This window comes from Oncorhynchus tshawytscha, linkage group LG24 (genome assembly GCF_018296145.1).
Source record: "Oncorhynchus tshawytscha isolate Ot180627B linkage group LG24, Otsh_v2.0, whole genome shotgun sequence".
Taxonomy (NCBI): Eukaryota; Metazoa; Chordata; class Actinopteri; order Salmoniformes; family Salmonidae; genus Oncorhynchus; species Oncorhynchus tshawytscha.
The window spans coordinates 9,984,403-9,999,010 of NC_056452.1; the positions used below are offsets into that span (position 1 = coordinate 9,984,403).

The 14,608-nt window shown below is 43.0% G+C and overlaps 1 protein-coding gene across 3 annotated transcripts in view; it reads right to left on the reverse strand.

The window, feature by feature from the left end:
- Positions 1–14,608, reverse strand: part of nid2a (nidogen 2a (osteonidogen)) — a 99,823-nt gene that overhangs the window by 27,099 nt on the left and 58,116 nt on the right. For all 3 annotated transcript variants that reach the window (XM_024429664.2, XM_024429663.2, XM_024429662.2), the window contains exons 10-14: positions 14,343–14,471; positions 12,307–12,435; positions 9,208–9,333; positions 8,744–9,004; positions 542–781 (exon numbers count right to left, since the gene is read on the reverse strand). In XM_024429664.2, the coding sequence (XP_024285432.1) occupies positions 542–781; positions 8,744–9,004; positions 9,208–9,333; positions 12,307–12,435; positions 14,343–14,471 (885 nt within the window). The remainder of the gene's footprint in view (positions 1–541; positions 782–8,743; positions 9,005–9,207; positions 9,334–12,306; positions 12,436–14,342; positions 14,472–14,608) is intronic.

Genomic DNA, 14,608 nt, shown 5'->3' on the forward strand with positions numbered 1-14,608 from the left:
TTTAGTAACATTCGTCTATGGGAAGGCTAGTGGAGACAGGGATTTGCAGTTTTTTGGCTTATGATTTTCCAGAAATCTACACACTATGCACCACAGTTAATTATAACAAAGCAAACGGGCTCAAGGAATATATTGAGCTTGAACATATGCCATTGGAAATTAAAGGTATACAGTACAGTCTAAAAAAAATCTGTTTTTACATATTTTGGTATTTTACAATATGTGCATCTCCACATGCAATTCGTAACAAAAGTAATGCAGCAACAACCGATTTTGCGATTGGCCATGGGATTAGTCAAAATTTAGTATAGTGTATGGTCGATAGTACAACACCTAGCGACCTTGTCAACAGGTTTGGGACACTTAGTGTAATAACTTAGGTATTGGACTGACATGAGTTTGAGTCCCAGTCAGACTTCTCCCTGAATTTGCTGTATTGGTGTCAGTGTGGGATGCTACTCCTGTAAGGCCATCAAAAGTTTGTCTGTGTGCAAGACACATAAAAATCAGCAGAGCGTGTCATTAAAGTTAAAACTCTTACCTGGTTCATCACAGTTAGGCTGGCCAGTACCGGGTGGTTTCCTGGTCCCTGCCCTCTCCTGCCCCCTGTTGTCCACACACCAGCAGTGTCCTGTAGAACCGTGACACTGCAGTGCTCTGTACTGACCCTGCTCATCACACTGGGGTAAAAAACCCTCCACGATGGAGTACCCCTCAGGACTGGTTGTCTGGACACTGTCTCTGTGGTGTTCACATTGAGTCTTAGGCCTCTCAGTGTGATCTGTAGAGACAGGTAAAGGGTGCTCAGACACACATGCACATACAGAGACACAATTCTCTTAGTTGTTGTGCCAACTTAAATACTTATAGTAAGTTGAATTTAAAATGTTTATGTGGCACTGATTCAACTCAATGAGGAGTCAAACCAACTCTATTTTTTAAAGTTATGATAACAAATTAACTTTCCCAGTGTGCTCTACTTTAAAAAAACTGTTTTTAATATCTGTGTTTATTCATGTACATTGAGTGATTGATTGATTAATCTTATGCTACACAAATATCAAATACATACATTTTTCTAAAGTAATCCAATCATTTAGTTTGAACTTTTGCATCTGTTAATGAAATGGTTGTTCCAGTTAAAATGGCTTGGGTCTCCTCCCACTGTTCCTAACCCTGGCAGTCATTATGAATGCAGGATGTGGGTGAATACAAATTTTAAAACTGTTGGATGTCTTAACTCTGGCTGGATTCCAATAGAAATTACATTTCACGGCCTCCCCAGTTGGCGCAGCGGTCTATGGCGCGGCAGTGCTTGAGGCGTCACTACAGATCCGGGTTCAATCCCGGGCTGTGTCGCAGTCAGCAGCAACCGGAAGACCCATGAGGCAACGCACAATTGGCCCAGCGTCGTCCGGGTTAGGGGAGAGTTTGGCCGGGATGTCCATGTCGCATCGCGCTCTAGCGACTCCTGTGGAAGGCCGGGCGCATGCACGCTGACACGGTCGGTCGTTTCCTCCGACACATTGGTGCGCCTGGCTTCCGGGTTAAGAAAGCAGTGTGGCTTTCAGAGGATGCATGGCTCTTGACCTTCACCTCTCCCAAGTCCGTACGGGAGTTGCAGCGATGGGAAAAGAATGTAACTACCAATTGGAAATCACAAAATTGTGGAGAAAAAGGGATAAAAAAATAAAAATTACAATTCACTTTGCAAGCCTGCATAATGTAGGGTAGGGTTGCAAAATTATGGCAATTTTCCAAGGTTTTACAGAAATCCCGGATGGAAAATTCCTGGAAATCCTTCAAACAGAATTTGTTTTTAAATCTGGGAAAATTAACAGAATTTTGCAACCATACTTGCAGACCTGATGTGGCCTGTAAATGATGAGTTTCAGGCCACTGTATTAGGGTAAAGCTAGGCCTCATAATAAGGCCTTATGAGATAGCTAATGCACAGTTGTCGGAAGTTTACATACACTTAGGTTGGAGTCATTAAAACTCATTTTTCAACCACTCCACAAATGTCTTGTTAAAAAACTATAGTTTTGGCAAGTCGGTTAGGACATTGACTTTGTGCATGACACAAGTAATTTTTTTAACAATTGTTTACAGACATATTATTTCACTTATAATTCACTGTATCACAATTCCAGTGGGTCAGAAGTTTACATACACTAAGTTGACTGTGCCTTTAAACAGCTTGGAAAATTCCAGAAAATGATGTCATGGCTTTAGAAGCTTCTGATAGGCCAATTGACATAATTAGAGTCAATTGGAGTTGTACCTGTGGATGTATTTCAAGGCCTACCTTCAAACTCAGTGGGAAAATCAAACGAAATCAGACAAGACCTCAGAAACAAATGGTAGACCTCTTCAAGTCTGGTTCATCCTTGGGAGCAATTTCCAAATACCTGAAGGTATCACGTTCATCTGTACAAGCAATAGTACGCAAGTATATACACCATGGGACAACGCAGCCGTCATACCACTCAGGAAGGAGACGCGTTCTGTCTCCTAGAGATGAACGTACTTTGGTGCGAAAAGTGCAAATCAATCCCAGAACAACAGCAAAGGACCTTGGAAAGATGCTGGAGGAAACAGGTACAAAAGTATCTATAGCCACTGTAAAACTAGTCCTATGTCGACATAACCTGAAAGGCCGCTCAGCAAGGAAGAAGCCACTGCTCCAAAACTGCCATAAAAAAGCCAGACTACATTTTGCAACTGCACATGGGGACAAAGATTGTACTTTTTGGAGAAATGTCTTCTGGTCTGATGAAACAAAAATAGAAATGTTTGGCAATAATGACCATCGTTTTGTTTGGAGAACAAATCATGTTGTGGGGGTGCTTTGCTGCAGGAGGGACTGGTGCACTTCACAAAATAGATGGCATCATGTGTAGGAAAATTTGGTGGATATATTGAAGCAACATCTCAAGACATCAGTCAGGAAGTTAAAGCTTGGCCGCAAATGGGTCTTCCAAATGAAGAAGGACCCCAAGCATACTTCCAAAGCTGTGGCAAAATGGCTTAAAGACAACAAAGTCAATGTATTGGAGTGGCCATCACACAGCCCTGACCTCAATCCTATAGAAAATGTGTGGGCAGAACTGAAAAAGCGTGTGCGAGCAAGGAGGCCTTACAAACCTGACTCAGTTACACCAGCTCTGTCAGGAGGAATGGGCCAAAATTCACCCAATTTATTCTGGGAAACTTGTGGAAGGCTACACGAAACGTTTGACCCAAGTAAAACAATTTAAAGGCAATGCTACCAAACACTAATTGAGTGTGACATTTCATATACTTAAAATAAAGTGGTGATCCTAACTGTTCTAAGACAGGGAATTTTTACTAGGATTAAATGTCAGGAATTGTGAAAAAAAACTGAGTTTAAATGTATTTGGCTAAGGTGTATGTAAACTTCCGACTTTAATACTAATGATAACGAGTTTAATTATAATAATAACATTCGCCTAGGAACTCACTTGGTGGAGGCCAAAGGACTGAAAATTAATGAGTTTAACAACCATGTCTCTGTCTCTAACAAATACAGTTATTGGGTGGTAACTATCCAATTAACTCTAAAAGGCAAGGCACACTGGGAAATTATATTGCAGGCATGCCTTAGTGCGGGCATTAATCAACATTTTCAAGTTGATACAACTTAAATGTGGACAACCTACAGGGTCACAGTGACTATCGGTTTGAGTAATAACTACAAAATCACTTAATGTAACTGTACTCAGATATATTTAGTGCAACAGTTTTTTAAAATGGATTTATGACAGCACATTGGGGTTTGCAGTGAGGGAATAGGGGAGAGAGGGCCGGGGACACTGCTGTCTTGGGCCGTTCAACTACGTAAACGTGTCTCATGTCTCAATCGCTCTCTGCTCTCTCTGAGCTCTAGGCTAAAGCCAATACAGAGGAAGACAGCACGCTTCTGAACTTTTGCTATTTGAGTGTAGTTAAATAACAGCTGTGTGTTTACTGATTATATTTGAGTTAAGGCTAATTGATCCAATTAAGGTCATCAGTTTTCCACATTTTTTTGTAAACTTAGTTACATTTGAGTAATGGTAAATTATCGTTTTTAAGTAAGGTGGATTTTTACTAAACTCAAGCCTTTCAAGTACTGCAACTTATACTTATTAAGTGACTGACTTAAAAAAAGATTGTTGTGTTCACTTAACCATATATATTTAATTTAACTAGTGTTTTTTATGTATAGAGAAATCATAAAGTCAGCTATTTAAGTTTCAGCTAAATTATTTTCGTTGAGGCAATCAGTTTTCTAAAAAATTTGAGAAGCCAGAAGTTATCCAGTGTGGAAATCGGCCCGATATTGCTGTTTTCTTTGAGCATTGCTGCGTCTACTTAGTTGAAATCACCAATGAGCCATCGGAAAGTGTAGATATAACATGGATTCCAGTAGGCAAGAGAGAGAGAAGCCAAGAGCCAAGTAGCCAAGAGAGAAACTCCTCGACCTTTTGAAAAACCTGTTTCTAGGGGGTGTCAACACTTAACTGGTGTTTCGTTGACACGGAGACCTCTTACTCTCCCTGACAGCTTTGTGGATGAAAACCCCCATCTGATGAGTGGTCCCATCCACACTTCCCTCTCAGGGTCAAACAAAAAAAAGTGTTATTTTTATTTTCCCCAAGTCCTTCAAAAGCTGTGTTGAATCTGTCGTGGCATATGAGAGTTTGTACCACTGGTATAGTATGTTTAATGAGGCAATTACTGCTTCTCTCAGAAAAATAAGCACTTACAGACAATGTGGACACATCGTATATGAGGTTCAAGAGAGAGGGAGATCGTCGCTGGATGGTTTTAATATGTAGGATTATAATAGAAAGTGTCTAGATGAATATGTCAACAGGTTTCGCCAAAGAGTAAATGTGACTAGTTTCAGGAAACTAGGCATACATCGCGCGTCACTACTTCACAGGAGTGGCATTTGAACGTAAACTTTTTTTTAAATCAAAATGTGTTTTTTTTTGGCAGATATGCCTTCTGGAACATGTGAACTTTCATGTGCCTTAATAACAAACTTGTATGCCATCTGTAAATACGAATACAATTGTTAAATTACGAGCCTAGTTGGTTTAGCCACGGAAAAAGACAGGAACCTACCCGCTAGCCATGATTGGCTGAGATAATTTGATCATCAAAATTTGATCATATGCCTCCCTACACTGGCTTCCTGTTAAGGCAAGGGCTGATTTCAAGGTTTTACTGCTAACCTACAAAGCATTACATGGGCTTGCTCCTACCCATCTTTCCGATTTGGTCCTGTCGTACATACCTACACGTACGCTACGGTCACAAGACGTGGGCCTCCTAATTGTCTCTAGAATTTCTAAGCAAACAGCTGGAGGCAGGGCTTTCTCCTATAGAGCTCCATTTTTATGGAATGGTCTGCCTACCCATGTGAGAGACGCAGACTCAGTCTCAACCTTTAAGTCTTTACTAAAGACTCATCTCTTCAGTGGGTCGTATGATTGAGTGTAGTCTGGCCCAGGAGTGTGAAGGTGAATGGAAAGGCTCTGGAGCAACGAACCGCCCTTGCTGTCTCTGCCTGGCCGGTTCCCCTCTCTCCACTAAGATTCTCTGCATCTAACCCTTTTACAGGGGCTGAGTCACTGGCTTACCGGTGCTCTTCCATGCCGACCCTAGGAGGGGTGCGTCACTTGAGTGGGTTGAGTCACTGACGTGATCTTCCTGTCTGGGTTGGCGCCCCCCTTGGGTTGTGCTGTGGCGGAGATCTTTGTGGGCTATACTCTGCTTTGTCTCAGGATGGTAAGTTGGTGGTTGAAGAAATCCCTCTAGTGGTGTGGGGGCTGTGGCAAAGTGGGTGGGGTTATATCCTTCCTGTTTGGCCCTGTCTGGGGGTGTCCTCAGATGGGGCCACAGTGTCTCCTGACCCCTCCTGTCTAGCCTCCAGTATTTATGCTGCAGTAGTTTGTGTCGGGGGCTAGAGTCAGTCTGTTATATCTGGAGTACTTCTCCTGTCTTATCCGGTGTCCTGTGTGAATTTAAGTATGCTCTCTCTCTCTCTTTCTTTCTCTCTCTCGGAGGACCTGAGCCCTAGGACCATGCCTCAGTACTACCTGACATGATGACGCCGTGCTGCTGCTCCAGTTTCAACTGTTCTGCCTGCGGCTATGGAACCCTGACCTGTTCACAGGATGTGCTGCCTGCGGCTATGGAACCCTGACCTGTTCACAGGATGTGCTACCTGTCTTTCTAGAGACAGCAGGAGAGGTAGAGATACTCTCAATGATCGGCTATGAAAAGCCAACTGACATTTACTCCTGAGGTGCTGACTTGTTGCACTATCTACAACTACTGTGATTATTATTATTTGACCATGCTGGTCATTTATGAACATTTGAACATCTTGGCCATGTTCTGTTATAATCTCCACCTGGCACAGCCAGAAGAGAACTGGCCACCCCTCATAGCCTGGTTCCTCTCTAGGTTTTTTTCCTTGGTTTTGGCCTTTCTAGGGAGTTTTTCCCAGCCACTGTGCTTCTACACCTGCATTGCTTGCTGTTTGGGGTTTTAGGCTGGGTTTCTGTACAGCACTTTGAGATATCAGCTGATGTAAGAAGGGCTATATAAATAGATTTGATTTGATGGGCTGGACATGCCGAGAGATGAGTTTGGATTGGTCTTCCATGTTATGTCTATAACATGAGCTGGTCAGGATGTGTAAGTAATCCTTTCTAACGCAGCTTTAAAAAATATATATCACGTAGTAGAATTGCAAAAGTGTTTGTCTCCACTTTCTGTAGGACCGAGTTTTGAAATCAGTCGAATGCCCGGTGGAATTAGAGTATGATAGCTAACGAAATGGAGAAAATGATGGCATTTGATTGCACATATGCAGAGGGAGTCAAAGAGAACACACAGAAGTCTGTTTTATAAAACACCTGTCTCTGGATTACATCTTCAAACTAAGGGCAACCATGGCATACGTGACAGAGAAGGAGAAGCGTCCATCCACAGGTAAGATAGTCTAGCTAGCTACATTTTCAGATATTATACATTTCATTTAGTCCGAAAGTCGTTTTCATTTCAAGTTAAAGCGTACTGTTAGCTAGCTAGCTAATGTTACATGTATGATCTGTGTAGTAATATTATTCGGATCTCAGAGCCATTTGTATCGCTAGTTATAGCCTAATGTTAGCTAGCTATAGCGAACATTGAACCTGGTTGGTTAGCTACCTGCAGATTCATGCAGGGTAGTAACATTATGAGTTGGGATTATGGTTCATAGTTTATCTAGCTACATGTCTAAACAAAAGACTTCACTATGCAAGTAACCATTTTACTACACCTTCTGTGTATGTGTTTACCAGAGATGGTATTGTGAAGAACAAAATGACCTGCACCAAAGTGAAATTAGGATAAAACATTCGGTCAACAAGACAATGTCCAAGTTCTAATATTCTCCGGTAGAATGCCCTGCTTCTATTTTGTCACACTCACAACGGTAAACTATTTTCTAAAATTGGCTCGCCATTACCTTGTAAATAATGATCATGTTGTGAGTTTATTTTCCTGTAATAATGAATACAAATTTGCTAAAGTGAAGATGTCAGCTATATGATATGGTTATTATTTGAACTGGCAAGCCAGCTAACTTAGCATTAGCTAACAAGCTAGAAATGAACCAAAACATTGTTTAGAAAGTTGCTTTTAGTTTCCTGTTTTGCTAGATTGACATATACTAAATACATTTTTAAACGGATTAGTTTATTGGTGTTAAAATACACTACCTTTTTTGGACCACCAGGCTGCTGATATCATGCAGACTGTAGTTTTTGTGTTTATACTTTTTCATAACGACAATGACATGTTTGATGTTGGATGACAATAGAATGTTCATGATGTCACTGGGCCAACTGTCGATAGATGTAATATAAACCAGCCTTTCGTCTTGAAATCTTTGGTACATGGCCTCACATGTCAATCCTTAAAGAGATGGGTGGGGCTAAGTGGGGCTAAGGCTTAAGAGGGTGTAAACAATGCTGAATGAGTGTAGACAAATAAGGGCTCTCCAGTAGGTTTCCAAAACATTCAAGGGTCATTTTCTCAAAAGTGAGGCAGCAAGTTTATCAACTTTCAAAGCATGTTTACTTTCCCATTGTTCCTCAACTTTAGTGTATAATATAGCATTTTCTAACTCTGAGTCTCTACTTTTAACCAATGTAAAAAACACAATTTCAAATTTTGCTACATATACCCGAATTGAGACGGTCAGTCAGAAATATCGACAGTCAAAAGATGGGGGTCAGAAGAGTTTAGGTTTAGCAAAAGACAAACTTGATGGGATAACGTAACAGTTTAACACAACAAACTGACAATAGATCATACTGGGGACGTAAGATCCAGATGAACATTGCTAAGAGCCTTTTTTACACACAGCAAATCTGACATTGAAGTAAGGCAGATCTTACTTCACATATTTCCTTAGTGTAAAAAGACCATACACTTCTTCTAGTCTCTACACATCACAGTGTTCCGCGCTTGATCATATCGCCTTTTTCCTCAGAGAAAAAATTTGAGGTTTTACACCAGAGAGAGGATATTATCACTATTTTCAACTTTGTGTGAAATAGAAAGATTTGCTCAACACCATTGAAAACATTATATATTTTTAAAGTGCTGTCTCTTTGAAAAGTGTGTTCAGTATGTGTGTGCATGTGATATGCTGTGTCTGAGCAGGTCTCACCTGGTCTGTCGCAGTTGGTGGGGGGAGTTCTGGGCAAAGTCCTGGTCCCTGCTCTCTCCTGCCCCCTACTGTCCACACACCAGCAGTGTCCTGTGGAGCCGTGGCACTGTAGGGCTCTGTACTGACCCTGCTCATCACACTGGGGGACAAAGGCCCCCGGAGCAAGGCCTCCAGGAACAGGCCGAGGCCCTCGGGGAGACAGCCCACCCTGCAGGCTGTCTCTGTGCTGCTCACACTGTGTCTTAGGGCGCTCCGGATGCCCTGAGAACCAAGACACATGGCAAACAAGACCTGAGACAAGATTCAGTACAACTAGCCTAAGTCCCATATCTATGGTGACTCAAAGCTTGTTGGAAGACAGTGCCACTAACTACTAGTCCTAGTGCACATTTTAAGATTTTGAGACAGTGTGGCACAAAAGCTAATCTAGTTTGCTTTGAAGTCTAAGTTTAAATGAGCATCACCATTGCTAAGGACACACTGGAAGCCGTCTCCTTGGAAATCATATTGACACTGGCACTGGAAGGAGCCCAAAGTGTTGGAGCAGGTGGCCTGGGGATGGCAGGGCTGAGAGCGGCACTCGTCCAAGTCTGTGGCACAACAAGCATACTGTAGATTCAATCACCAAACATGAGAAATGAGGCCACGTGGACAATATCATAGAACTGGGATCTGGTGGGAGGGGTCTTTCACCCACTATAGAGCCTTAACTTGAATGTCCCCTCTAGTGATTCTAGTTCTATGGCCAACATCAGGAGAGGAGAAAGGGAGGAAGGGGTTAAATAAAAGGTGGTGTTAAGCGGCCTGGAGGCAAATTCCCTAACTTAGTAGCCACGCTAGCCAGGCTTATAAACTGGAACATAACTACACATTTACTTGCCTTAATTTTCCTCCTCTACTGCTACAATAATGATAACTAAACTGAATTAACATTGAACCAATAGTAGTAATAATACATGGGACTCCCTTTTAATTTTGTGAGTAACCTGTGGCGCTTTGGCTGCCTCTTGTTTGCTAACTACCGTTGATCATTGTGATTTTTTGGCTTAATGGGATTTCTTGCTAATAGTTTGACCTTTTGTTGGCTGCTGAGTCTTGGTTGCCAAGTGTTAGCATTTCTTTTTACTAACTGCCAGTTTTAAAGCCCTGTTTTCCCTACGGATGCACCGCGACCTGGATATTGTGTGTCAGAGGGCCTACAAACATAGGGTCTTGTGCAGAAAATACATACACATCATGGATAAAGATATTGACATGATGTGCTTCACAGAAACCTGGCAGCAGCCAAATTACTTCATGGTGCTTAATCAAGCTACATCCCCAGACTATGTGTAACTATAAAAACCTTGATCTGTGGATCGGGGTGGGCGGCTTGCTGTTATCCATCAAATAGACTTAAAGATTAAAGTCCTTCCAACAGGTATGCCTTTGCTATCGAGTTCCTGTCTCTCCTGGATTGTTTCAACATCACACAGCATGTGCAGTTTCCCCACACACAACCACTTTGATTATTATTTGACCCTTCTGGGAATCTATGAACATTTGAAGATCTAGAAGAACAATCTGTTCTTACTGGCCATGTACTCTTATAACACACTGCTCTCGGCCAGCTTTCTAATAATTGATTGGATTTACACTACCATTCAAAAGTTTGGGCTCACTTAGAAATGTCCTTGTTTTTGAAAGAAAAGCACATTTTTTTGTCCATTCAAATAACATCAAATTGATAAGAAATACAGTGTAGACATGGTTAATGTTATAAATGACTATTGTAGCTGGAAACTGCAGATTTTTAATGGAATATCTACATAGGCGTACAGAGGCCCATTATCAGCAACCAAGTTTATCATTTTAAAAGGCTAATTGATCAATAGAAAACCACAGCTGAAAATGGTTGTTCTGATTAAAGAAGCAATAAAAAACTGGCCTTCTTTGGACTAGTTGAGTATCTAGAGCAGTGGTTCTCAACCCTGGTCCTGGGGACCCAAAGGGGGTGCACAATTTTGTTTTTGCCCTAGCACTACACACCTGATTCAAATCAACAACTCCTCTTCAGGCTTTGATGATTTGAAACAAATGTGCACCCCTTTGGGTCACGAGGACCAGGGTTGAGAACCACTGATCAAGAGCATCAGCATTTGTGGGTTCGATTACAGGCTCAAAATGGCCAGAAACAAAGACCTTTTTTCTGAAACTCATCAGTCTGTTCTTGTTCTGAGAAATTAAGGCTATTCCATGCAAGAAATTGCCAAGAAACTGAAGATCTCGTACAACGCTGTGTACTGCTCCCTTCACAGAACAGCGCAAACTGGCTCAACCAGAATAGAAAGAGGAGTGGGACGCCCCAGTGCACAACTGAGCAAGAGGACAAGTACATTAGAGTGTTTAGTTTGAGAAACACCAGTCTCAACATCAACAGTGAAGAGGTGACTCCGGGGTGCTAGCCTTCTAGGCAGAGTTGCAAGGAAAAAGCACAATCTCAGACTGGCCAATAAAAATAAAAGATTAAGACTGGCAAAAGAACACAGACACTGGACAGAGGAACCTAGAAGGCCAGAATCCCGGAGTCGCGTCTTCACTGTTGAAGTTGAGACTGGTGTTTGGCAGGTACTATTTATTGACGCTGCCAGTTGAGGACTTGTGAAGTGTCTGTTTCTCAAACTAGACACTAATGCACTTGTCCTCTTGCTCAGTTGTGCACCGGGGCCTCCCACTCCTCTTTATATTCTGATTGGAGCCATTTCCACCTCCGGAACATCTCCTGACTCCAACCACCTCACGGACCCAGTAGCGAAGCCCCTCATACATGCCTTTGTCACATAATATCTGGACCACTGCAATGGAATCCTATTCAAGTTGTCCAGCAAAGCCTTGGAGAGGCTCCAGTACATCCAGAACTCCACTGCCAGGGTCCTCACACACACAAACCCAGAACTCCACCCCCACTCTGCACCACCTTCATTGGCTCCCGGTCAACTTCCGCATCACATTCAAGATCCTACTCCTCACCGACAAGGCCCTCCATGACCTTGCCCCCTCATACCTCTCCGACCTCCTCCACACAAACATCCTCTCCAGCTGTCTCCGCTCCTCTGACTCTGGACTACTCACCATCCCAAAAATAAGACTGTACACCACAGGGGACTGGGCATTTAGCGCAGCTTCCCCTAAACTCTGGAACTATCTCCCCCAGCCACCACACAATTCTGACTTTATCGCCACTTTCAAAAACAGACTTAACTCGGCTCTAGCAAAGCTAAGTGTCTTTTCAATTTGAACTTGTTCAATTTCTTGTTATGTTTTTTCTCTCTTTAAATCCAATATATTATTATTATTTAAATGAATCAATGCTGTTGATTTCCTAGTCACCTGTAGGTGATAGTGTGGTTACAATGAATAATTTCCTCAGTAAAAATGAAGACAAGGACAAGATAGAGATCTTATCCGGGGAATGTACTGTGCAAGCTTAATATTTAAGGGGTTGCAGGCAGCAATGGTGAATTGAAAGCAATACCCAGATAGTCTGCTGTTCAGTATAAGTTACAATAGTACAGATCAATCACCTATACAGGTACGTCCGTCAATGCCAAACTCGTAGCCACTCTGGCATTGGCAGCGATGGCTCCCTGGCAGGTTGACACAATGGGCGTTGGCACCGCACAGGCCAATGCCCTCAACGCACTCATCCACATCTGAGGGAGAAGAGGGAGAGAACAGAACTGTTATGCCTCAGTTATAGTATCATCAGACCATTAGTTTGAGTAGATTCTCTGTCCGTTTCCACTGCTGAGACCAGACTTGGGTTCAGTGGTGTCATTAGGCCTGGGCTTCCGAGGCTTCAGCCCCGGATGTTTTTGATCAAACTCCAAACCTTTATTATTTTTTTATTTTTTACATTTCAGATTAATATGAGTTTCCATAACCACACATCACTTGTCCTGTGCAGTATTAAAAACATTATTTTACTGACACATTTTTATGACCAAAAGAAACAATACAATATGCTGTGCTAGGCAGTACCAGGTACTGCAAGAAGCCCCTGGAGTGACGTGGCGTGTGCTGTGATTGGTCGAGATTCCACAACACAATGGATCCCTCACATCCCTTGACCCCTCTTCCACCCTACAACACCAGTTAGTTTGCTCTGCTGAACAGTATACTCACTGCTGGTTCATGGTGCTATCATCGATAAAGATATTGACCTGATGTGCTTAACAGAAAACTGGCAGCAGCCAAATGAATTAACAGTGCTTAATCAAGCTAAACCACCAGGCTATGTGTAACTACACAATCTTTGCCATCCTCTGTAATGTGCCGTTCCCCCTAACCAAGTTGCTGCAAAAACGGACCATTACACACAGGAACATAAAGTCTCTCAGAAACAGGCTCAAACACACAACAGCCCTCATCCTTCTATCCTCTGCCGAGGAGCTCATGTCTCACTGTGACACACTCCTCTCCCCCAGCCTTATAATAATTTATTGGATTTATACAGCGCTTTTCTACCAACTGAGGTACTCAAAGCACTTTATATAGTAGGGGGAAAATCATCTCATCCGCCACCAATGTGGAACGCCCACCTAGATGATGCACAGCGACCATTTTTGTGCCGGAACACTCACCACACATCAGCTATCAGGTGGAGAGGTGAGGAGTTATATATGCCAACTTGGAATGAGGGGGATGATTTGGTGGCCATGATGAAATGGGGCCAGGTTGGGAATTTTGCTATGACACCGGGGTTAACAACTCTGCTTATACGATAAGTGCAATGGGATTTTTAATAAACACAGCGAGCTACATTCTTCCCCTGGGCCAGATCTTCTGCCGCTATGGTCTCAACTTCCACTGCTATGCGGATGACACCCAGATTTACATCCACACCAAACCCACTTCTCATCTCCAGGATATAAAAAAACTGGATGACATCTAATCTACTCAAACTCAACAGCAATAAAACTGAGGTCATGCTGGAGCCTCCCAAGGCTCTCATCAAAAAAGTGGGTGTCATCCTGGACCCCACTCTCTCCTTCGAGCCTTACATCAAATACATCACCAATTCCTCCTTTTTCCACCTCTGTAACATCTCCCGACTCCGACCATCCCTCACGGACCCAGTAGCGGAGCCCCTCATACATGCCTTTGTCACATCATGTTTGGACTACTACAATGGAGTCCTATTCAAGGTGTTCAGCAAAGCCTTGAATAGGCTCCAGTACATCCAGAACTCCACTGCCAGGGTCCTCACACACACCAAACCCTGGGAATGCATCACCCCCACTCTGCACCAACTTCATTAGCTTCCTGTCAAATTCCACATCACCTAGAAGATCCTACAAGGCCCTCCATGACCTTGCCACCTCATACCTCCCCGACCTCCTCCACACACACATCCCCTCCCGCTGTCTCCACTCCTCTGACTCTGGACTACGTACCATCCCAAAAATAAGACTGCACCACGGGGGACTGAGCATTCAGCGCCGCTTCCCCTAAACACTGGAACTCCCCAGCCTCCCGCAATTCTGACTTCATCACCACTTTCAAAAACAGACTTAATCACCACCTGTTTGGCAGGTTTCCAATAGTCCATATCAATTACCTATACAGGTACGCCCATCAAAGCCAAACTTGTAGCCGCTCTGGCATTTGCAGCGATGGCTCCCTGGCAGGTTGACACACTGGGCATGGGCACCGCACAGGCTGAGACCCTCAACGCACTCATCCACATCTGAGGGAGAAGAGAGAGAAAACAGAACTCTTATGTCACAGTTATAGTATCATCAGACCATCAGTTTGAGTAGATTCTCTGACCGTTTCCACTGCTGAGATCAGACTTAGGTTCAGTGGTGTCATTAGGCCTGGGCT